Source organism: Balaenoptera borealis, assembly GCF_965194805.1.
Source record: "Balaenoptera borealis genome assembly, chromosome: 20".
Lineage (NCBI taxonomy): Eukaryota > Metazoa > Chordata > Mammalia > Artiodactyla > Balaenopteridae > Balaenoptera > Balaenoptera borealis.
Window position 1 is genome coordinate 21650540 of NC_138879.1, and position 21670 is coordinate 21672209.

The window sequence follows — 21670 nt, forward strand, 5'->3', positions numbered from 1 at the left end:
GCAGCAACGAAGACCCAACGCAGCCTAAATTAATTAAAAAAAAAAAACAAACTGTGATTACCTTTTGTGGTCTGAGATAATAACAGAGTTTTCACCCATGTGAACCCCTGTCCCTGCCAGTTGAATGCCAGCAGCGCCCCCCAACCCGCCAACATTGTGAAATTCAAACATATCTCCTACATCACTCACACACACACACGCACACACACGCACACAATCTCCCCTCCCAGAACCACTGAGTTAATGCTTCAAATATTAGCCCAGCAAGTGGATAAAAATTCCACCTGTATATATGGAAGTATATATGCCAAAATATTAACAGTGGTTTTCTAAGAGAGGAGGAGAATAACAGGAAACGTTACCTTTTTTTTTTTTTTAACATATCTGCACGGTGTAAAATTTTGCTTGCAACCTGTGCAACCTTTGCAATCAGAAAAAACAACCAACAGAACTATTTTGGAAAAACGGTATGTCAGGGCTCCCTCTAGTGTGCGTGTTTGTTCTGTTCCTTTCAAGAAGGATTCAGTTCAGCTGTGGGAAGCCGCTAATTAACTTTTTAAAATGCAAGACAACTCAGCGCGGCTGCGGAACCCAGCCTTTCTGCTCGGCCTGCTGGTGGCTCCAGGTACCCGGCTCAGCCCAGCCGGACAGCTTCCCTCACCCTCCGCCTGCACCGCCGCCCCGTGGCCCAGGGCGGTACTGCGCCCTCCAGGAGGTGATGGGAAGGAGGGGCAGTGGGCGCTGCCTGTGGACCCCGTAACTTCTGTACCATCGACCACTCAGCAGTCTGGTGAAGCTTATGCGCCACGTCTCAGAATGATGGTCTTTCTAAACATATAAGATAATATACACATGCTTAAAAGAAAACCAATAATAAATGAACTGGTTATCAAAATATAATTGTGTAATGCCGTAATAAATGTGATTTTTTTTTATTAGCACTTTAAATAACAACTCCAGTGGCAGATCTAACAACTAATGATTTTCCAAGTAGTGAGGTGCGTACACAGTATTTCAAGCTATCGGGGACAACTTGAACTGCTAGTGTCTGTGATTTTTCATTGGTGACAGTCACGGCACTGCGAACACTACTCATCATATAAGGAAAGATAAATGTTACTTAAAGGTTAGTGAAAAGTCAAGATGTACTATTTTCCCACCCAGATTCATGGACTCCCTGAATTCTACACACAGGCCCTCTGGGGTGCGCGGCTGGGGGCACGGTTAAGACCCCCTGAAAGGGCATGGGTTTGGGAGAAGCGCTCGGTGGGTTTTCGGGTGCGGGTCGCCGTGAACCAAGCGTAAGTACTGAAGGGAACAGCAGAGGCGCCTCCCCCGGTTGGGGGGACCCACACGGCCCCTCCCTTCCCTTCCTTCTCTCGATCTCGCCTCTGGAGGAAGTTAAAGTCCCGCGTGGCCCGGAGAGGAACTCCCCGCTCCCGGCGTGCACTCCCGCTTGGCCAGCGCTCACCATGCGGCCCCTCGTCCTGCTGTGGGGCTGCCTCGTGCTCCCAGGTGAGATGGGGGGCGGGGATGGAGCGATGTGGGGCTTATCCCCAACGTCCTTATTGCTTATCCTTATTGCCCGTTGCGTCTGCAAGAGAGAGGACCTCCTGAACCTACATTTCCTTGTGGGGGTGACCCAGCCCAGCCGCCCGATCCTTCCAGGCTTCACCCCACCCCATTCGTCCTTAGCCCTCAGAGGGTGCGGCACTTGCTGTTTCTGGAACCCAGAGCCAGGTCTTCCCCCAGACCTGTGGGCTCCAGACCCTTCATGTCCAAGTGGCTGTGAGAGTACCTTTACCTCTTTTGTCTTCATTTCCTGGCTCTGTGCCAGCCTGGGGGCAGACAAGACGCCCCTTATTTAATGTTGCCACATTAAACTCAGCAAGTATTTCTTGAACCTCTGCTGTACCACTCACAACAGCCCCGAGAGATAAATTATCCTGTTTCATCAATCCACAAGCCTGCTTTTCTTTTTTCTTCTTTCTTTCGTTTTTTAACCTTTTAACATAAAAAATTAGGATGCATCTTATAACTGATACCAGTTGTTCAAATGACAGTGTTTTTTTCTTAATGTTATATAAAATTATGGTGGCTCTTACATATGATAGCATCTTAATTCAATGAAATAGGACATTGTCATCATCTACAGGTGAGAAAACTCAGAGGGGTCAAGCAATTTCCCCAGGGTCACACAGCTACTAAGCGGCAGTGCTGGGATTCAAACTCTGGGCTGTCTGAATCTAGATCTTCCCCATCACCAGCCTTCAATATGCCAGGCTTAGGGAAACAGCAACAGTCCTGTCCCAAGGTCCCTCGGTGGCAGAGTGGAGTACCAGCTCCTACCAGGGCTGCCCCAAGAAGTGGGTGACTGAGGAAAGCCTTCTGGCCTTGATCCTGGTACTTGAATCAGGGAATTCCAACCTTCACCCCTGCTGTGGTTTCAGGTTACGGATCCCTGGTGGGCCCGAAGGAGATCAGCGGCTTTGAAGGTGGCACCGTGTCCCTGCAGTGCACCTACGGGGAAGAGCTGAAGAAGTACAGGAAATACTGGTGCCGGGAGAGCGGGTTCTTGATCTCCCGCTGCTCTGGGACTGTCTACTCTGGAGAATATGGCCAGGAAGGCAGGGTGTCCGTCCACGACAACCCCCGGCAGCTCAGGTTTGAGGTGGTCCTGAGGAACCTCACCCTGAAGGACATGGGGCAGTACTGGTGTGGGGTCAAAAGAGTGGGCTTCGATAAGACTTTCCCGGTTTCTTTGCTCGTCTTTCCAGGTAACAAATGTCCCTCCTTCCCTGGGAGGGGTTCAGGGTCATGGAGGTGGGGGCTGGAGGATGGCACCTCCCCACAGTAAAGGACAGGCTGCAGCTCAAATGGGGGGGGGGAGCTGAGAGCCACGCACAGGTTTGGGGTGTTCCTGAGATATGACCTGCTTGCTCAGAATGGCTTCCTCAAGGCCTCTGTTTGAAGTGTAGCTGGGGAAGTTCTGAGAAATTGGTCCTGGGGAGATTAGGGTTCAGGGGTCAAGGGTCAGAGGTCTGGGAATGCTGGGAAGCGAGGATCAGGGAAGGTGCTGAGGCATTGCTTTTGGACTTGTAGCTTCTGCTGGTCTCCACCTGACAGTCACCACAGCCAAGCTGGGGAAGACAGGGGCAGAGGCCTCTCCATTCACAGGGACCTCCCCATCCGGGCGTGCAGCAACCTCTCCGTATGCAGGGACCTCTCCTCACCCGGCAACCTCTCCGTATGCAGGGACCTCTTCTCACCCAGCAACCTCTCCGTATGCAGGGACCTCTCCTCACCCGGCAACCTCTCCATTTGCCAGGACCTCTTCTCACCCAGCAACCTCTCCGTATGCAGGGACCTCTCCATATGCAAGGACCTCTCCATATGCAGCAGCCCTTCCAAATGCAGGGACCTCTCCTCACCCGGCAACCTCTCCTCCTGCAGGGATCTCCCGCCAAGCCACACAGCTGGACTCCACCACAACAGAGGACACCAGTTTTGTCCCCAGCAGAAGCAGTTCCAAGCCCAGGTGAGCCCCAGGAGACCAAGGCCACCTTTTCAGGTCATCACTAAACCATAAGGTGCCCCTGAGCGAATAAGAACCCAATACTCCTTCCTCTGGGAGAACACAGCTTCTTGTCGTGGCCGCAGACATGCAGAGAGGGCAGATTCAGCCCCCATCCCACCCCCTACCCAGCAGGGCCCTGGAGCAGTGAACGACCTACATTACGGGGGCCAGCAGCCCTTTTGCCTTGGACATGCAGGCCCAACCCAAGGTGAAGGGTCCACCATGGCCCCAGTCCCCAGCTCGCTCCCTTTCCGGCTTCAGGGACAGCCACCCCAGTTCAGTAGCTCTTGTTTGTGCACTTTACGCTGGGCCCTGTGCTAAGCAGGAAACTGTGGAACCAAACAATGTGATGTTTTCTTACCCAACTGGAGTCCCAGCCTGAAGGACTGGCTCTTGGGTCTTTATATATAACTGCCCTCCATTGCTGGTGGCCAGGTAACTGCTCACAGGTTCAGACCCAGCTGAAAGTGCCTCCTGGGGCTGGCGATGGGGGCTGAGGTCCCTTCCATTGGAACTAACCGGATGCTGTGGTCCCTGGTACCCTCTGACCTCCTTGGGAGAGGTGAGGGCTATGACTGGGACTCAAAACAAGAACACCCAGTGTGCCGCCGTCTGGTGACAGCCACCAGACTCCTTCCATCTCGCCCGCAGGGTGTCCATCCCGATGACCCGCATGTTGGCCCCGGTCCTGGTGCTGCTGGCCCTTCTGCTGGCCACGGGCCTGGCCGCCCTCGGCAGCTACCTGCTCCAGTGGAGGAAGAAAGGTGAGCAGTGTAGACGGGAGGGGTGAGAGGCTGTCAGCCAGGGGCCTCGCTGAGACCCACAGTCCCCCCCACCGCCCCAGAGAGACCTCGCGGGCCTCAGTGTATGCGTCCGAGACGTGGGCATCAGGAGCCCTGCTCCTCTTTTCTGAGAGACCCGCAGGGCCGTCCACACTAAGCACAAGCAATTCAAATGGGGGAGCAAGAGACTGGGGGGCTCTCATCTTGCTCTGGTCTGTCCGACCAAGCTCATCAGCCGCTTCTCTCCCTGTTGATCCCAGTGAATCCATGTCCAGTCTCTGTAGGTTCTGTTTCTTGTACGAGGACTGATTACAGGGGGAAGTGCAGGCCTGAGCACTTGAACTTGAGCAGGATGTGCGTTACGGCCCCGCACCTGCCGCTGGGTCTCTAGAGGTGCTCAGCTCCTTTCAAGGCTTGGCTTCAAATTCCAGCTCTGCCACTTTTTAGCTGTGTGACCTTGGGTAAGTCATCTAACTTCCCTGAGCCTCAGCTTCCTCAGATATATGCCCAACAGAAATAGAATAGAAGCCACACGTGTGATTTAAAATTCCTTAATAGTCACACGAAAAAAAGAAGAAACTAGTGAAGTTAATTCTAATGATACACTTTATTTAACATGATATATCCAAAACATTATCATTTCAACATGGAATCAATATAAAGATACTAATGAGGACTTCCCTGGTGGCACAGTGGTTAAGAATCCGCCTGCCAATGCAGGGGACACGGGCTCGAGCCCTGGTCCGGGAAGATCCCACATGCCGCGGAGCAACTAAGCCCGTGTGCCACAACTACTGAGCCTGCGCTCTAGAGCCTGCAAGCCACAACTATTGAACCCACGTGCCACAACTACTGAAGCCCGCGTGCCTAGAGCCCGTGCTCCGCAACAAGAGAAGCCACCTCAATGAGAAGCCTGCACACCGCCACCAAGAGTAGGCCCTGCTCACCACAACTAGAGAAAGCCCACGTGCAGCAACGAAGACCCAACGCAGCCAAAAATAAATAAACGAATGAATAAATTTATTTTTAAAAAAAAGATACTAATGATACACATTCTACATTCATTTTTCCCTATTGAGTCTTTCAACCCCAGTGTAATTCAGAGTAGTCACATTTCTGGTGCTCGATGGCCGTGTGTAGCTCCCGTGGTGGATGGCACAGATTAAGAGGGTTTAACTGTAATAACAGTAATGGGAGCTGCCTTGTGCCCGGCACTGTGGTGTGGCTTATGTTGTTTTTATCTCCTTTAATCTCCTCGATACTGTCGAGTTAGGAACTACTTATTACAACACCTACAAATACCCCCAATTTACAGGGCAAGAAACTGAGGCACAGAGTGGTTAAGCAGCTTGCCCTGTGTTTGTGTATCTGGAAAGCGGTAGAACCGGGAAGCCAACTTTGCAAACTGGCAATGTTGTCCCAGCGCTGGTGGCCATGGTGGGGAACGCTGGGCCTGCTACCTGACTCCCCTCTGTGTGGCCCCCAGGAAGAAATGTCAGCTTTGCCCACGTCCCTAGGCCCCCTCTGAGGAGTCGGGAGGAGCACACAGGGTGAGAAAGTTCCCATCACAACCTCAGAGCCTCTTAGCACCTTGCCTCTCCAATTGTGGTCCCCAGCTGGCAGCAGCAACATCCCCTGGTAGCCTGTTAGCGACTCAGACTCTCAGGCCCCAACCTCAGCCTACTGAATTAGAATCTGCATTTGAATATAATTTCCCAGGCTCCTGTACACACATTGAGATTTAAGAAGCAATGACCTTGGCATACAGGATCACTTCCCTAGCCAGTTTCTGGCCCACACGAGGGGATTTCCATGTACCAATCTCAAAAGTCCAGGTCATTGCCGAGGTGCTGGGGTTCTCGGCCCAATCGGCTTGCCAGCTCCCTCTGGGAAGCCCCAGGTGCAAGGAAATCAGTCCACCTATGTGGGAGCAGCTGCAGGCTACTCCCGGCTACTCCTGGCTTCAAGGTGCTCCTTCTGTTGCAGGAAGGGGGACCCCTTCCAGGGCCCGAGAGTGGGGCTCTTGTCTAACACTCGGAAATGAATTGTCTGAGGAGACACACGTGCTGACAAAGCAAGAGACTTTATTGGGAAGGGGAGCCCGGGTGGAGGGCAGGAGGGTAAGGGAACCCAGGAAAACTGCTCTGCCTCGTGGCTCGCAGTCTCGGGTTTTATGGTAATAGGGTTAGTTTCCGGGTCATCTCTGGCCAATCATTCTGACTCAGGGTCCTTCCTGGTGGCCCACGCATCACTCACCCAAGATGGATTCCAGCGAGAAGGATTCTGGGAGGTTGGCGGGACATATGGACTGGAGTCTCCTCTCTCCTTTTGACGTTTCCCGAATTCTTCCAGTTGGTGGTAGCTTGTTAGTTCTGCGTTCCTTACCAGGACCTCCTGTTTAAGATAATTCATGCAAGTGGTTACTAACAGGCCTGGCCAGGGTGGGCGGTTTCAGTCAGTGGTTCCCTTAACACTTCTGGTCTCTTTCAGCTCAACTGGCCATGGAGACACCGAGGAAGGAGAAGGTCCATCTCTCCCACTTGGTAAGGAAGGAGGCAAGTCCAAGCTCAGATCCCTGTGGGTCCAGAAGTCAGGACTCCCGGGCCCTGCCTCTCCGTCTCCCTGCCTGGTCCTCCACGGCTGACCTCAAGGCAGGACTTGCTTCCCACATCCAGGGAATCTGTGTAAGCCCCGAGATCAGCCCTTCAGGCTGCCCTCCTCACCCAGACTTCCCACCGGGTGCCAGCGGGGCTCTGCTCCAGGCCCAAGGCCCTCTTCCCATCCCCCCTTTTAGAATCAGAGAACATTGGAGCTGGCTCCACAGGGGGGCTTTGATATCATCTAGTCCAGCCTTTCTCTAAATTTGGTGCAAAATCCCTTACTGAACACCTGGGGGTTGGGGGGGGGAAGCGGCTATCAGAAATACACTCTCCTCGACATCGGTCCCAGCCAGAACCTCTTGGGGTAGGGGCCAGGAACCTGAAATTTAAACGCTGCCCTGGGGGATTCTGATAGCACACCAGAATGTGACTACCAGTAGACTCTAGTCTGCTTTTGCAGAAGAGAGAACTGAGGCCCAGAAAGGGAAAAAGTCTTGCCCAAGGTCACACAGCAGGCTGTAGCCCAGATAGAGAGCAAGATCCAGAGCTCTCGACTCCCATCTCTCCTCTTTCCAGAACACCCTTCTCTGAGTTTTTGTTGGCTCTGAGACCAAGGTGGTGTGGCTACCTTGACACTCGGGCTGCGGGTGGTGCTCTGGAGACCGGGGGACAGAAAGAATGGGGGTCCCTGCGCCCATCATCCTGGAGAGAGGAAGCTGCCCTGAGTCTACCTGCTGCTGGGCCCTCCCCTGACCCCTGCAAAGAGAGACCCTCTTCCCACACCAGCACTCTTACGGAGAGAGTCACTGCTTAGGAAACTGAAGCCCCATCTGCCTCACCAACCCCCGCCCCCCCCCGCCACCGCCCCAGCCTCTCCTTCCTCAGCTGTTTACTGAGATGCCTCCACCCTGATTCCCTTAAACACTGGAGCAGGAAAGGGGGGCTGCCATTGCCTTCTTTCCTGGCGCCAGCAGGGACAAAACACTCAGGCACGATCCCCCTAGGGAGGGGCTGCGGTGGGATGGGGTACTGGGCCTTCCTTCACTTAGGAAGCAGCTGTTGTTATCTCAGGAAGCTCAGCAAGACCAAAGGGGTGGACGGGAGTGAGGGAGAGGTCATGGAGACAGATGGAGGGGCTGCCACGGCCACTGCCAGGGCCCTCCTCCCGGCTCGGCGTCCTGGGGCTCACCCCTCCCCCAACTCCGGAAGAGGGGCTGGGCTCGGAGGGAGACCCTCCATGCCTTGCTACCGTTTTTCTAGTGCCTAGAAGTAGAGGCTCTCATATAGATCTCGTATAGTCAACAACCCAGAAAATGCCTCCACGCTCACTGGAACAGCCCAGGGTCCACTGCGTGGACAGAGGGACCGTTGAGAGATGCAGACTCCCCCCCGGACAGAGGGTAGCGGTCCTGGCCACAGCCTACATGTGTGGTTTGCTCTCTGCCCCCTGAGGTTCTTTCCTCAAATTCTGTCACCCTTGAGAAGGTGACACTTCTGCAGCTGTTGGTGGTCAGTGGTCAGCAGTGGGTGGGTTTTGACCAAATCACAAAGCTGTCAGTATGGGATTCATGGGAAATGGACCTGATGTCAGGAGTTCTCTGGTCCAGCCCCAGCTCTGCCATGTCCTCCCCACAGGCAGGCTTGGATGCACGAGGGCCGTGAGTGACAGCATTTGTGAATTCTCCCTCCCCCTCCCCTATTCCTTCAGGCCCTCATCCCCCCAGTCACATCTCACCTGAGGAATTCTGTTCTGACTCTTACCTTGTCCCCGTAAAACTGAAGATGTCACCAGAGGTGGCTCAAACATCTACCTCTGCCCACATCTCCCACACCTAGGGTATTGATAGAAGCAGGGGCCCAGTTAGTAGACAAGGGACACTGCCACAAAGAGAAGTGTGCAGGACGCCCTGCCAGGATGTAGGCAGGAAAGTGTAGTGTAGGAAAGAGTCTGAGACCAAAGAATCACGAATACAAGGCCCAGCTCAGCCACTCACCAGCTGTGTGACTTCTGGCAAGTTACATCACCGCTCTGAGCCTCGGCTTCCCCATCTCACGAGACTGTGGTTAGGAACAAGTGAGATGAGACACCTCGTAGTTATCCAGAAAATCAGAGCTTCTTTCCTTGGCTTCGGTGCCTATCAGGCCAGGGGTTTGTTGGCCGGGCCACCTCAGAGCAGCTGTGCTGTTAGGAGACATGGCTGGGGGCCTTGGCCAGCTCCAGCCTCCGCTCTGCTCAGCTGCTTGGCAAGGTAGCAGGAGATGGAGGGGCCCGGCATTCTGACCTGAGCACCCATGGGAGCAGCTGAGCCCAGGTCAGGAGATGGGCTTCCGCACTCGCTCTGGACTACGCACCTCTCTTCCCTGGGCCTCGGTTTTCTCATCTGATCAGGGAGGGATTGCTCAGACCCATGATCCCTAAAGAATTCTTCCTGTGCTCTTTGTTACTTGGTGAATCTTTGAGGTGTCCAACTTTGCTCTCTCCGGGCCTATTACAAAGAACCTGCAGCCTGCACATTCTTCCTGCTTCAAGGATAGAAATAATAATCATGGAAACAAATTAATCATTCCAGGAGTTCCCAGTTGTTGAGTCATAAAACATTATCAGAAATATTTATTCTAACCCTAAGGGAAAAATTTCTATCCCCGTTTTACAGCTTGGGAAACTGGGCCTCAGAAAAGTTAGGTGGCTCGCCCAAGGTCACACTGAGACATAGGAAATTGGCCGTAAAGACTCTGACTCTGCAATCCACCCCCCTGCCTTTCCCTCCTCCTGCTCCGGCTTGCGGACCATTCCTGCTGCCAAGAACAGGCTGTTCTGACTGAGTCTGTGTTTCAGCCACTGGGGAACAGCTGGGTCCCAGAGTATGCTGGGATAGACCTTGCAGGGCCCACTGGGCCTCCTGCCAGCCCCAAGCCCTCTGCCAGCCCCAACGTGGAGATCCGGTGCCTGAGCCAGGTGTGGACAGAGGGCTCTGGGGGTCTGGAGCCACCTAGCCTGGCTCCACTCAGACAATGCAAGGAAGTGGGGGAGGTCTCTGCCCTCAGCATCCACCCACCTCCCCCATCATAACCAGACCTTAGACCATTTCACCCAGGAAGCCAGGGCTCCTGACCTCACATCCTCATTTCTTCTGATCCAGAAAATTCTTGAATAGCATGGTGGGAGTGACAGCTTAAAGAGTTCTGAGGTGGCAGGATTCCCACATCTGCAGCCAGAACCGGGCCCGAGGCCATGAGGTTGATCTCCCAGGGAATGGGGGCCTGGGAGGTGGGGAATGAATCAAAGCCTGGGGGTTCTGGGAAAAAGGAGTGGTTAGTCCTGTGTCCCCCAGATGGACAGGCCCAGAATGTGCAGAAAAGACTGGGCTGGACCCAGCAGCTACCTGGAGAGCCCCCCAGCCGGGCTGTGCTTTTCAACCCCTACTGTTGTCTTTACAGACTTCAAAGGAAGACGAAGCCTCGTGGCAGACCCCTGAGGGAGACATGACCCCAGGCCCTCCCCTCCCCGTGTCTGGGGACGAGCCAGACTTTTCTAAGTTCATCTCAGTCTAGCCACCTAACGCCCTCCGTGAATCTCTGGAAGGGCTGAATTTGCGCTAACTTGGATACGTTTTCTGCTACGGCTTCAGAGTCCTCCTGCCAGAGTCCAGGGCTCTCCTCCACCCTCCCCAAGCTTTCCTCCTGCATGCCCCAGCTGACCCGGAAGGCTTCGTCAGCACTGGGGCCTGGAGTGGTGGCTTCACGGTTCCAGCTGGAGACGGGGACCTCCCCAAGATGGTCGCATTCCTGGGCAAAGCGTGCAGCCGCTGGACCCTCAAGGGGCCAGGCAGGGCTCAGGGGGTCTGGTCCGAGTTTGTTTCTGCTACGGGAACTCCCCTGGGCCTGGGTGCCCAGCCACAGGCCGCTCCTAACTCCCCCTCCAGACCCTACCTCCTCTTCCCTTCCTTCCATCCTCAGACTCAAGGTCAAGTTCTCCTACATAAGCTGGTGAGGAGGAGGGAGACTGCTGGGTTAGACGGGATTCTGATTTCTCAAAGCCAGGCTGTGAACCTCCTGCATCCCAGTGCTTCAGGAAGCTGGTTAAAAGGATAATTCCTGGGTCCCATCAAGAACTACCAAAACGGAACTTCCCTGGGGGCGCAGTGGTTAAGAATCTGCCTGCCAACACAGAGGACACAGATCAGATCCCTGGTCCGGGAAGATCCCACATGCCGCGGAGCAACTAAGCCCATGCACCACAACTACTGAGCCCATGCGCCACAACTACTGAAGCCCACGCGCCTAGAGCCCGTGCTCTGCAACAAGAGAAGCCACCACGATGAGAAGCCCGCACACCGCACCAAAGAGTAGCCCCCACTCACCGCAACTAGAGAAAGCCCGCACGCAGCAATGAAGCCAAAAATAATTTTTAAAAAGGAACTACCAAAACCATCTCTGAGGCTGGGCCCAGGACTCTGCATTTCTAACAAGTGCCCTGGTGATTCTAACTCTTGAGTTTGAGCACCAGTGGGCTGGTTGAGCTCTCAGGCCCCTCCAGTTTAGAGAGTCTACATTTGGTGTGTGGAGTCTCCCCTCTGCCCCCTATAGGGCCTACTCTGCCCATGACACCATGACCCAGCTGGGAGCTTTCCTGGACCTGCCCGAGTCCAGGCCCAGATCAAGTGCACATTGGAAGGGGTGAGCCCAGGACTGGCGGGGAGTGGTTGTCTTTCTGATCTCCCTACCCAGCCATGCATTCCAGGCTTTGGAAGGAGGATGGAAAAAAGCACGGCTCCTTCCTTGTGAAGAAAGGGTTGACTACCTGTGGGTTCTGAGAGCTGGGGAAGGGGTAGGAAAACACAGGGTACAGGTGGAGGTGGGTATCTAAAAGGGAGGAGGGAGGGGACAGGGCAGGACCCTAAGGGGAACCTGACGGTGACCTGGAGTTTGGTCCCCTGGAGTGGGCGGACGGAAGGTAGAATAACAGAACTACTGGGTTTTTGAAAAATGAACCGGGGGCTGCTCAATATACAAAACCTAGAAAGATGGGGGGATAAAAGGAAGAAAACATATCACCCATCATCTCACCGCTACCCAAAGACAAAATTATTGCAATTTGTTGTATTTCTTTCCAGTCTTTTTTCTCCACATCACTTGCTGATGTGCTTCTACAAATTATTTTGTACATACAACTTTATATCCTGCTTTTCCCACTTAATTATTATATCATAAGCATGTTTTTGCATAATGTTTTTACAAACCTTTTATAAATTCAATGTTGATCAGCAGCATAATATTTCAGATTGGTATGCTTCAGTTTATTTCAGTTCTCTCTCACTAGATATTTAATTTGTTTCTATTTTTGTTGTAAATAACAGCATGGTGAATCTAGGCACATAGCTTTGCCTGCATTTGGAGATTTCTTTCAGAAGGATTTGCATATGTGGAAGCGCCAGGTCAGAGGGTGTGAACATTTCTGAAGTTACTGATACCCATTGCTAAACAGCTTTGAGAAATGGCAGTACCAGTTTCACCCCCACCAGGGCCTATCAGCCAGCATTTCTCAAAGTCCTCACCAGCCTCTGCACCCGTCCCAGTGGGTGTGGGAGGAGAAACCACCCGTAATGCCTATGGAGTGAGGGCCTAGGGGGCTGGGCAAGGTGGAGCCGGTCTGAAGATGCAAGGGAAACTCGCCAGAAGGTGGCAGCCAGTTCCCCGGGGGGTGAAGTAGTGAGCACTTTTTACCTTCTCTGAGTGGAAAGGGAGACCCGAGTCTGAGCTCTAGGGACTTTGCCCAGGATCTGGGCACAGTGTGTGCCCAGATGTTGGGGGAAGTAGGAATTAGCAAGTTTCAGGTGGTCTCAGAGAGACCCCAGAAGTTCCTCCAAAGCAGGCTTCCCCCATGAGAAATCCCTCAGCTGGAGGCTGGTGAGAACAGGGGCTTCTCAGAAGGGAAAGAAACTTCCTGTCCTCTCAGCCTGTCACCTACAGCAGCCAGAGCTTTTGGGGGACCAGGAGTGGTCAGCTGGGTCAACCCAGTCCCACCCCTTGCCCGATTTCAGACCATGTGCCTGCTAAAGAGATCTATGTCTTTTGTGAAGCAGAGCTCTCTCCAAGGCAGCCTAGGATTGGCATCCACTGGATTCCAAGTTTCCATGGATTTATTAGATGCTCAAGCATCCTTCATAGACCCTGGCACACTGTCCTAGCTCCCAGTGCTGCCACAGTGCTGGCCCAGCGCCACCCTCCTGGCCAGGGGAAGAAGTCTACTCCCTCGCCAGCTGCCACTCTGCAGTCCCCCATCTTGATACACCTTGGTTTTATATTTGTACACCCACATCTTCAGCTCTGCGATCTTGTGTACCTATGAGAGGCCCTTGAACAAAAGAATTGCAATAAGCCACTGTTCACCCATCCCAAGAACAAGGGTTTCCAGCCTGGGAACTTGCTGAGAGGCAAAAATTAGGGGAACATCAGCATTGCTAAAGTTCTGTTTTGCCAAATTGGGATATTAGCTATAATAATAAACTACCCTTTATCCTCCCATTAGTTTCTTTTGAAGAAATATTTTAACACCAAAGAGAGTGTTGATGGGAAAATGAATGTTTTAAGATAGTCCTTCCCTAATCGACCCCTAGACAAAGAATTGGATGTTATGATCCTAATCCACGGAGGCCTATTGAAGAGAGATTTTCTACAATCTTTTGGTTACAAAAGGGGAAGAGTGGGGGAGGGATAAATTAGGAGTTTGAGATTAACAGATACACACTACTACATAGAAAAGAGATAAACAACAAGGACCTACCATATAGCACAGGGAACTATATTCAGTATCTTGTAATAACCTAGAATGGAAAAGATACTGAAAAAGAATATATATATATATATGTTTTTCATAGAGACCCTTTACCAGGTTGAGAAATTTCCCTTCTAGTCCTAGTTTACTGAGCTTTTTTAAATCAGAAATTGATGTTGATTTTATCAATGATTTTTCAAGAACTATTGAGATGATTATATGTTTTTTCTTTTTTAATCTGCAAATATGACTCTATTCTTTGATTTTCTAACATTAAGCCAACCTGGGGTTAACTTGACTTGGTCATTACTGGTATGTAGTTTTCCTTTCTTGTTAAGTTCTCTGCCTGGTTTTGGTATCAGGGTAAGCTGAGAAGTAATCCCTCCTCTTCAATTTTCTGGAAGAGTTTGTGTAGAATTGGTAATATTTCTTTTTCATATGTTTGGTAGACTTCGTCAGTGAAGGCATCTGGGCCTAGAATTTTCTATGTAGGAAGGTACAAACTAGACATTATTGTTAATTGCTATTTTACAGACAATATTTACTTAGATTCTTACATTTCAGATTTTCTTTTTAAAAAATCATGTTAGTGGTAAACTCTGTCAGTTTTTATCTGAAAATCTCTACTTCATCAAAATTCTTGAAAGAGTTTTGCTGGGTATACAATTCTAGGTTTACAGCCATTCTCTCTCAGCATTTTGGAAATACTATTGTTTTGTCTTCTAGCTATAAGTGTTGTTGAGAAGTCTGCTGTCAGACTGAGTGATGTGATCTTTTTTCTCAGACTGCTTTCTACTTGTACAGGTGTTCTGCAGTTTTTTGTTTTTTGTTTTTTGTTTTTTTTATTAATTAATTTATTTTTGGCTGTGTTGGGCCTTAGTTTCTGTGTGAGGGCTTTCTCTAGTTGCGGCAAGCGGGGGCCACTCTTCATCGCGGTGCGCGGGCCTCTCACTATTGCGGCCTCTCCCGTTGCGGAGCACATGCTCCAGATGCGCAGGCTCAGTAGTTGTGGCTCACAGGCCCAGTTGCTCCACGGCATGTGGGATCTTCCCAGACCAGGGCTCGAACCCGTGTCCCCTGCATTGGCAGGCAGATTCTCAACCACTGCGCCACCAGGGAAGCCCCCAGGTGTTCTGCAGTTTTACTCCTGACCATGAGTAAATTTTTCTTGTTTGGTGTAAATCCTTACATCTGTGGATTCATGCCTTTCATCAGTTCTGGAAAATTCTCTTCAAATATTTATCTATACTCCATTCTTTTTAATGTCTCCATTGACCAGGATAAAATTTTTTTAGACCTTATCTTTATAACTGCCATATGTCTTACCCTCTCTTTCATATTTCCCTTCTCCTTATCTCTGTTCTTCATTCTATATAATTTCTTCAGCTCTATCTTCTAGTTTAGTACTTCTTAAACTTGAAAATGCCTATTAATTACCAAGGAATCTTGTTAAACTGCAAATCTGATGCAGTAGTTCTGGATGGGGCCTGAGAGCTGCATTTCTAACAAGCTCCCAGGCTGATGATGCTGCTAATCCAAGGACCATACTTAGGGGAGCAACTTTCTGGTTCATTCATCTCTTTTCAGTTGTGTTTGATTTGCTGTTAACCCCCTCCAATTAGTTTTTGTTTTAATCATTGTATTTTTATTTCTATAAGTTCTGGATGGTTCTCCTTCAAAACTAACCGTCCATTCTAGTGTCTTGTTGCTTGTTAATTTTTGTAATGCCATCTTTTATTTCATTAAACATTTACACGCACATGGTTAGTTTACATTTTGTGCCTAATATCAGAAGTCCTTGGACATATAAATATGTTGTTGTTTATGTTGACTATTGCTCATGGTGGTCTGTTTCTCTGAATTTTGTGATCTCTTGTTGTGAGCTCATGTTTGGATGAATCTATGGAAAATCTGGGGGCTGAAATTGAGGATACCTTCCTCCAGAAACGATTTGCATTTGCTTCTGTCAGGATGGGTCCAGTATAAAGATACCAACTTGGGACCAGGTCCCTAGCTTACCAGAATCTCAGGTTATCTTACCTTGACCCTGGCTTTATGTTTAACTTACCAAATAAGATGCTAATATTGGCATTTGCCTTTAGGACAACTCCACCTTTCCTGTCCACTCACCATGCCTAAGAGGGCTGTTTTCTTTTGTTTTGTGACCTCTTTGAGATTTCCCTTCCCACAAGCCCAGCAATGCAATAAAAAGTGTTTCACATAGGATCTCATTGTTTAAGAGCACGAGGTACCTTGTTCACTCTGTCTGCACTAAAACCCTGACTCCCATTTTCCAGGCACCATGTAAGGCCCTTAGATTTTTATGTAACTCTAGGGAAGGGAAGAAGCCCTCCAAAACAGGATTGAGATATCATTTCTTTCCACTCTGGTGAGCAGGGACTCAGGGAAAGATTTTATTCAAGTTAGAAAAATAATGGGGTGTTTCTTACACCGGCATGTGACGAAATAAAATTCACAGTCACCACATCAGAATAAAGGGTAATCCTTAAAATTAGATATATTCAGCTTAATTATAAACTATCCTCTTGTACTTAATTTTCTCACTTGCTACAGATGAAATGGTCCACAGACCAACACCTGGGTACCAATACTACACAGTATAAAGGCAGGTTTATGAGAAACTGCAGAGAGAGGAAGATCTGTTTCTGGAAGGAAAACCAAGCCCTGAAAAAAATGGGTGGAAACAGCCTTAAACACTTAGATTTTGTGAAACTGTCAGGCACTGTGCCAAGACTTGCAAACATGAAATAAGAGAGGATACAAATATAAACATCCAGATGCTGCACTTTCTCCTCCTTAGGTGGGGATGGTGGTCAGAGGTGCACACTCATGCCTCACACCTGACACATCTGGTTCCCGCAGTGCACTGTGGCTCCAGCATGGCCTTTTTCGAGGATATTTGGCTGCTCCCATGAGCTGGACTCCCACCAAGGAAAGATGTCCTTGGTTAAGTGGGTTCAATGAACTCTCTTAATCGTCAGCTCCATCTTCTGGCAACTCTCCAAACACTCTTCCTCAGGCTCGGTCTCACTTCCCAATAGCTTTTCTCCTTGATTCCTTAGCCTAAAATAATTTTCTAACTCACTCATGCCAAGAGTCCTGAAAATGTCTATCAATCTGTTATTCAGAACGATTACAGTCATTATTGAAATTAACAAGTAGATCGAAACATCCCTCTAGTTGACAGGACCCCTCCCAGGTGTGGGGCTGTGGCTGGGAGTGTTTGTGTGTGTGTTTAAAGTTTGTCTAATTTGGGCCAAATTTACCTTTATCCTTTTGTGTTGTCCCAGAAAGCTCATACTTTAAATTGTTTCTAGATCCTTCATCATGAATTTATGCTGACGTTTGACTAAGCTAGTGGTGATAAAGAGAATGAAGCCTCTGTTCCTAATCGGTTTCAGGGTTCAAAACTTACACACACAGGGTCCACTTCCTCCATGTAAAATGACATAACATTGCATCTTATAAAGCCCTTTCCTGTTCAGAAATTCAGAGGCCATTGCCCAACTCATAAATTTTTAAGGGAAGAAAATGTCAACAGATGTCAGCTGATAGTATTCATTTGTTCAAAGAAATGGTTTTTGGTTTATATAATTGTACTAAGCCTTGTGCCAAAGGACAAGAAAGCTTGGCCTCTGCCCTCTAGGAACTCCTGGTTATGGAGGGCGGGCAGCCACATAAACAATGACCACAGTGTCCCGAGGGGGTCCATGGGGTTCTTGGAGAGTCACATAGAAAGTGAACAGCAGGCACGTGCGACTGTGGATTTGGGTCTTGGAAAATCTCTAAGAAGTCCATCCAGGTGGAGATATGTCTCACGAGCAGTTGAAAATAGGGTTTGGGAGTCTTAATGTGTACAAGGTAACAGATGCTGTGGACCCACTGGCCCAGGAGTCCGTGTAGCAGAGAAGAAACAAGAGCTAAAGGCAGCATAACATTTCAGAGGTTGGCTTATTATATTCTCGTTTCCTCCCAGTCTTATATCCCTCTTTGGAGAACACAGCTTTATTTTCTGCATTAAGTACAGTATATGAGGACACACCTTAGCCCCCCAGTAGGTAAAAATAGGCGCAGTATTCTAATCCGGCAAGTCTGAGTATCTTAAGTCTGGCCCTAAGCCAAGGTAGCACGACAACCTAAGGGGAGGGATGTTCCCTTACTAACTTGGAAACTTGTAAACGGAAGGTAGTGAGGAATTAGGTGATCTGTGCCTTAAGCAAAATCCCCACGACCACCACCTCCCCTCACACATGTGCACACACACTCATAGCCAGGATTCTGGAGTAGAAAAAGAAATTCAATATCAAAAATATTACCAAAATACCAATTCCTTTTCAGTGTGCCACAAGCATTTATTCATCCACTTAGCAAACATCCCCGTATGTTTGAGAATTCGTTCCAGCATCAGCACCTCTTGGAAATGCTTTTTGATGCTCCCACGGACTGACTGAGGAGCCATTTCTTGGTGCTGCCGTAACAGCTTCTCATTACAGAGTCCTGATCAGGACCTTCTTCTTATCTGCTCCCGTAGACTCTGGGCCTCTGGATGTAGGGACCCCGCCTTGTTCAAAGGTGCTCAGTAGATAATTGTTGAATGAATACAGTAGTCCCCGCTTATCGGCGCTTTCAGTTACCCAGGGGCAACCGCTGTCCAAAAATATTCAATGGAAAACTCCAGAAATAAACAACTTATGTTTCCAATTGCGTGCCATTTTTTAAAAAATAACTTTATTTATTTATTTATTTTTGGCTGAGTTGGGTCTTCATTGCTGTGCCCGTGTTTTCTTTAGTTGCGGCGAGCGGGGGCTACTCTTCGTTGCGGTGCACGGGCTCTAGGCACACGGGCTTCAGTAGTTGTGGCACGTGGGCTTAGTTGCTCCGCAGCATGTGGGATCTTCCCGGACCAGGGCTCGAACCCGTGTCCCCTGCATTGGCAGGCAGATTCTTAACCGCTGCGCCCACCAGGGAAGTCCCCAAATTGCGTGCCATTTTGAGTAGAGTGATGAAACCTCTCACCGTCCCACTCTGTCCTGCCCAGGACACGCATCATTCCTTTGTCCAGCGTATTTCACCTGATAGTCACTTAGTAGCCCTCTAAGTTAGATCGACTGTCTTGCTACCACAGCGCTTTGTGTTCAAGTAACTTTTATTTTACTCAAAATCGCCCCAAAGCACCAGAGAAGTGATGCTGGCAATTCGGATCTGCCACAGAGAAGCCGTAACGTGCTTCCTTTAAGGGAAAAGGTGAAAGTGCTCAACTTCAAGAGGAACGAAAGGGAATTCCCTGGTGGTCCAATGGTTAGAACTCCGAGCTTTTGCTGCGGAGGGCCCCGTTCCATCCCTGGTCAGGGAACTAAGATCCCACAAGCCACACGGCCAAAAAACAAACAAAAAAAAAAAAAAGAAAGAAAGAAAAAAATCGAACGGTGTAAGAACAAATCTATCCAGGAGACTGCGAAGAAGGAAAAAAATTTGTGCCAGCTTTGCTGTCACACCTCAAACTGCAAAAGTTACAGCCACAGGGACTTCCCTGGTGGTGCAGTGGTTGAGAATCGGCCTGCCAATGCAGGGGACACGGGTTCGAGCTCTGGTCTGATCCCACATGCCGCGGAGCAACTAAGATATGACTTAGTGCGCCACGACTCAGTGCGCCATGACTACTGAGCCTGTTCTCTAGAGCCCGAGAGCCACAACTACTGAGCCCGCGTGCCACAACTACTGAGGCCCTTGCTCCTGGAGCTGGTGCTCCACAACAAGAGAAGCCACGACAATGAGAAGCCCGCGCACCGCAACGAACAGTAACCCCCGCTCACCACAACTAGAGAAAGCCCGTGCGCAGCAACGAAGACCCAACGCAGCCAAAAATATAAATAAATAAATAAATTTATTTTAAAAATAATAAATAAAAAAAATAGAGTAATTGGAAACTTTCCTTACTAGATAGTAAAACAGAAGTTTCTAAAGAATTAAAACTCTGATCATGGCAATTAGGCTAGATAAACAGATCAATGGAACAAGCTAAATGGCCCCTCCTTACCAGCTGGCATGGCCTGCACTTGTCTCTCCCAGAACTCTGTGGTCCCCACCAAACCCAGCCCGGAGGGAGCTGGGGCAGTGAGCTTAAGTCTAAAGGTGATGCCCTCAACCCCCTGGGTCTCGTGAGGAACTGAATCTGGGGATGGCAAGGGAGCCCACACGATCCCTCGTGGTTCCCTTTCTTAGCCCATGTTTCTCCTCCAACAGTGCCTCCTTCCCCAAGCACAATCAATTTCTAATCAATCCCCCTCCATTTCTAATTTCTAATCAATCCCCCTCCATCTCTGGAAGGCAGCACGGCAGGGAAGCCTGGCTGGGAGCCAAGAGTCCAAGAGCCTGGTTCCAGCTCTGCCAACAACTTTCTGTGTGACACTGGACAAAGCCCTTGCCCCTCGAGGCCAATCTTCCCAACTATAGTGTGATAAGAATCCTTTCTGCCATACTAACCACATGCTACTGTGCCAAGAGGGAAAAAGGACTTAAAAAAAAAAACTGGCAGAATTCCTTTTAGAAATTTAACTGTCTTTATTAGGAAAAACTGATGCTAGTTTGGGACTAAAAGGAAATTCCCCCCACCGCAAAGTTATGTCCAAAATAGATGGGCAGTGGTTGGCAAACTTGGCTACACATTAGAATCATCTGGGGAGCTTTTATTTATTTATTTATTTATTTATTTAATGTGGTTTTTTTCAATTTACTTTTGGCTGCGTTGGGTCTCCGTTGCTGCACATGGAATTTCTCTTGTTGCAGTGAGCTGGACTGCTCTTGGTTGCGGTGCGTGGGCTTCTCTTTGCGGTGGCTTCTCTTGTTGCAGAGCACGGGCGTGGGCTTCAGTAGTTGTGGCACATGGGCTCAGTAGTTGTGGCTTGCGGGCTCTAGGGCGCAGGCTCAGTAGTTGTGGCGCACAGGCTTTGTTGCTCCACGGCATGTGGGATATTCCCGGACCAGGGCTCAAACCCGTGTCCTGGTTAGATCCTGTTTCCTCTTCTGGAGCACCAAGAAAGACTACATTTCCCAGCTTCATTTGCAGTAATCCAGGGCCCAGTGACTAGGGAGACTGGATCCCTGAATCACTGCAAGGAGTGCCACCCAATCTCCATCAGTTGTGTTGTGAGAAAGAAATGAATAATAAAGTTGTTCAGTTGCTGAGATGTTACTCAGTTGTTCAGTTGCTAAGCTGTTAGCCTTTCCTGAACTTCAGATTTAATTGCTCTGGATTGGGGTCCAGGCAATTGTGTTTTTTAACCCCACAGGCAATTTTAATGTGAGACCAGGGTTGAGAACCACTGGATTAGGACAGAATTACAAGTGTGGAGTTGCTAGGTATAGTAAAGAAATATTGAGTTTCCGGGGGTGCCCCAGGAGATGGGGAGAAAGTTGTCCAGAAATGAGAGAAAAAAGCAGGAGAGGGCCCAGAAACATGGAGGGAAGCAGAGGGACCCAAGAAGAAAAAGTTGGCCAGGAAAACATTCTATGTGCTGGGAATGGTCAAGGGACATTTCAGCATTGGGGTGTTTAATATTCAGGTCTAAATTCTCATCAGGGCTGTCAGGTGGGTGATATAAACCCCTATGGCTGCCTCCAAATCACCAGTCAAGTTAGCCCCACACTCGTCCCTGTGTGAACGGATGCTTGGGGGGAAGTCAAAGGAAGGGGGCCAGTTCCACACCTGGTCATCACAGGGAGAAGGGAACAGCCAAAGCCCCCTCTTGAGAATCCTCAGTGAGCATTCTGGGCTCCCCTGAGGAACTCAGGTGGGAAGGAAGGCTGACCCCTCAACCACACACCCATAGTGACATCGGGGTGACATCTCAACCAGCTCTCTATGGCTCTTGTTGTTAAGCACCTAGAATCAATCCTAGCATTAGCCCTGCGAGAG

The 21670-nt window shown here is 49.8% G+C and overlaps 2 protein-coding genes across 10 annotated transcripts in view; one reads left to right on the top strand and one right to left on the bottom strand.

Moving 5' to 3' along the window:
* The first annotated feature begins 559 nt into the window (after window positions 1-559).
* Window positions 560-20861, top strand: CD300LG (CD300 molecule like family member g). 8 transcript variants are annotated; one of them, XM_082371514.1, is made up of 9 exons: window positions 560-1126; window positions 1398-1515; window positions 2451-2777; window positions 3256-3538; window positions 4229-4341; window positions 6850-6902; window positions 9796-9915; window positions 10398-14538; window positions 14863-20861. In XM_082371514.1, the coding sequence occupies exons 2-8, from the start codon at window positions 1473-1475 to the stop codon at window positions 10509-10511; spliced, it is 1053 nt and encodes a 350-aa protein (XP_082227640.1). In that variant the 5' UTR covers window positions 560-1126; window positions 1398-1472; the 3' UTR covers window positions 10512-14538; window positions 14863-20861. The 8 variants fall into 8 exon arrangements, with proteins under 8 accessions (XP_082227640.1, XP_082227635.1, XP_082227636.1 ...); XM_082371509.1 differs by having other exon boundaries at window positions 560-1515; XM_082371510.1 differs by having other exon boundaries at window positions 560-1515; window positions 3364-3538.
* Window positions 5506-21670, bottom strand: part of MPP2 (MAGUK p55 scaffold protein 2) — a 41960-nt gene continuing 25795 nt past the window's right edge. For both annotated transcript variants that reach the window (XM_082371502.1, XM_082371504.1), the window contains one exon: window positions 5506-6753. In XM_082371502.1, coding sequence (XP_082227628.1) covers window positions 6571-6753 — 183 coding nt within the window. In that variant the 3' untranslated portion in view covers window positions 5506-6570. The remainder of the gene's footprint in view (window positions 6754-21670) is intronic.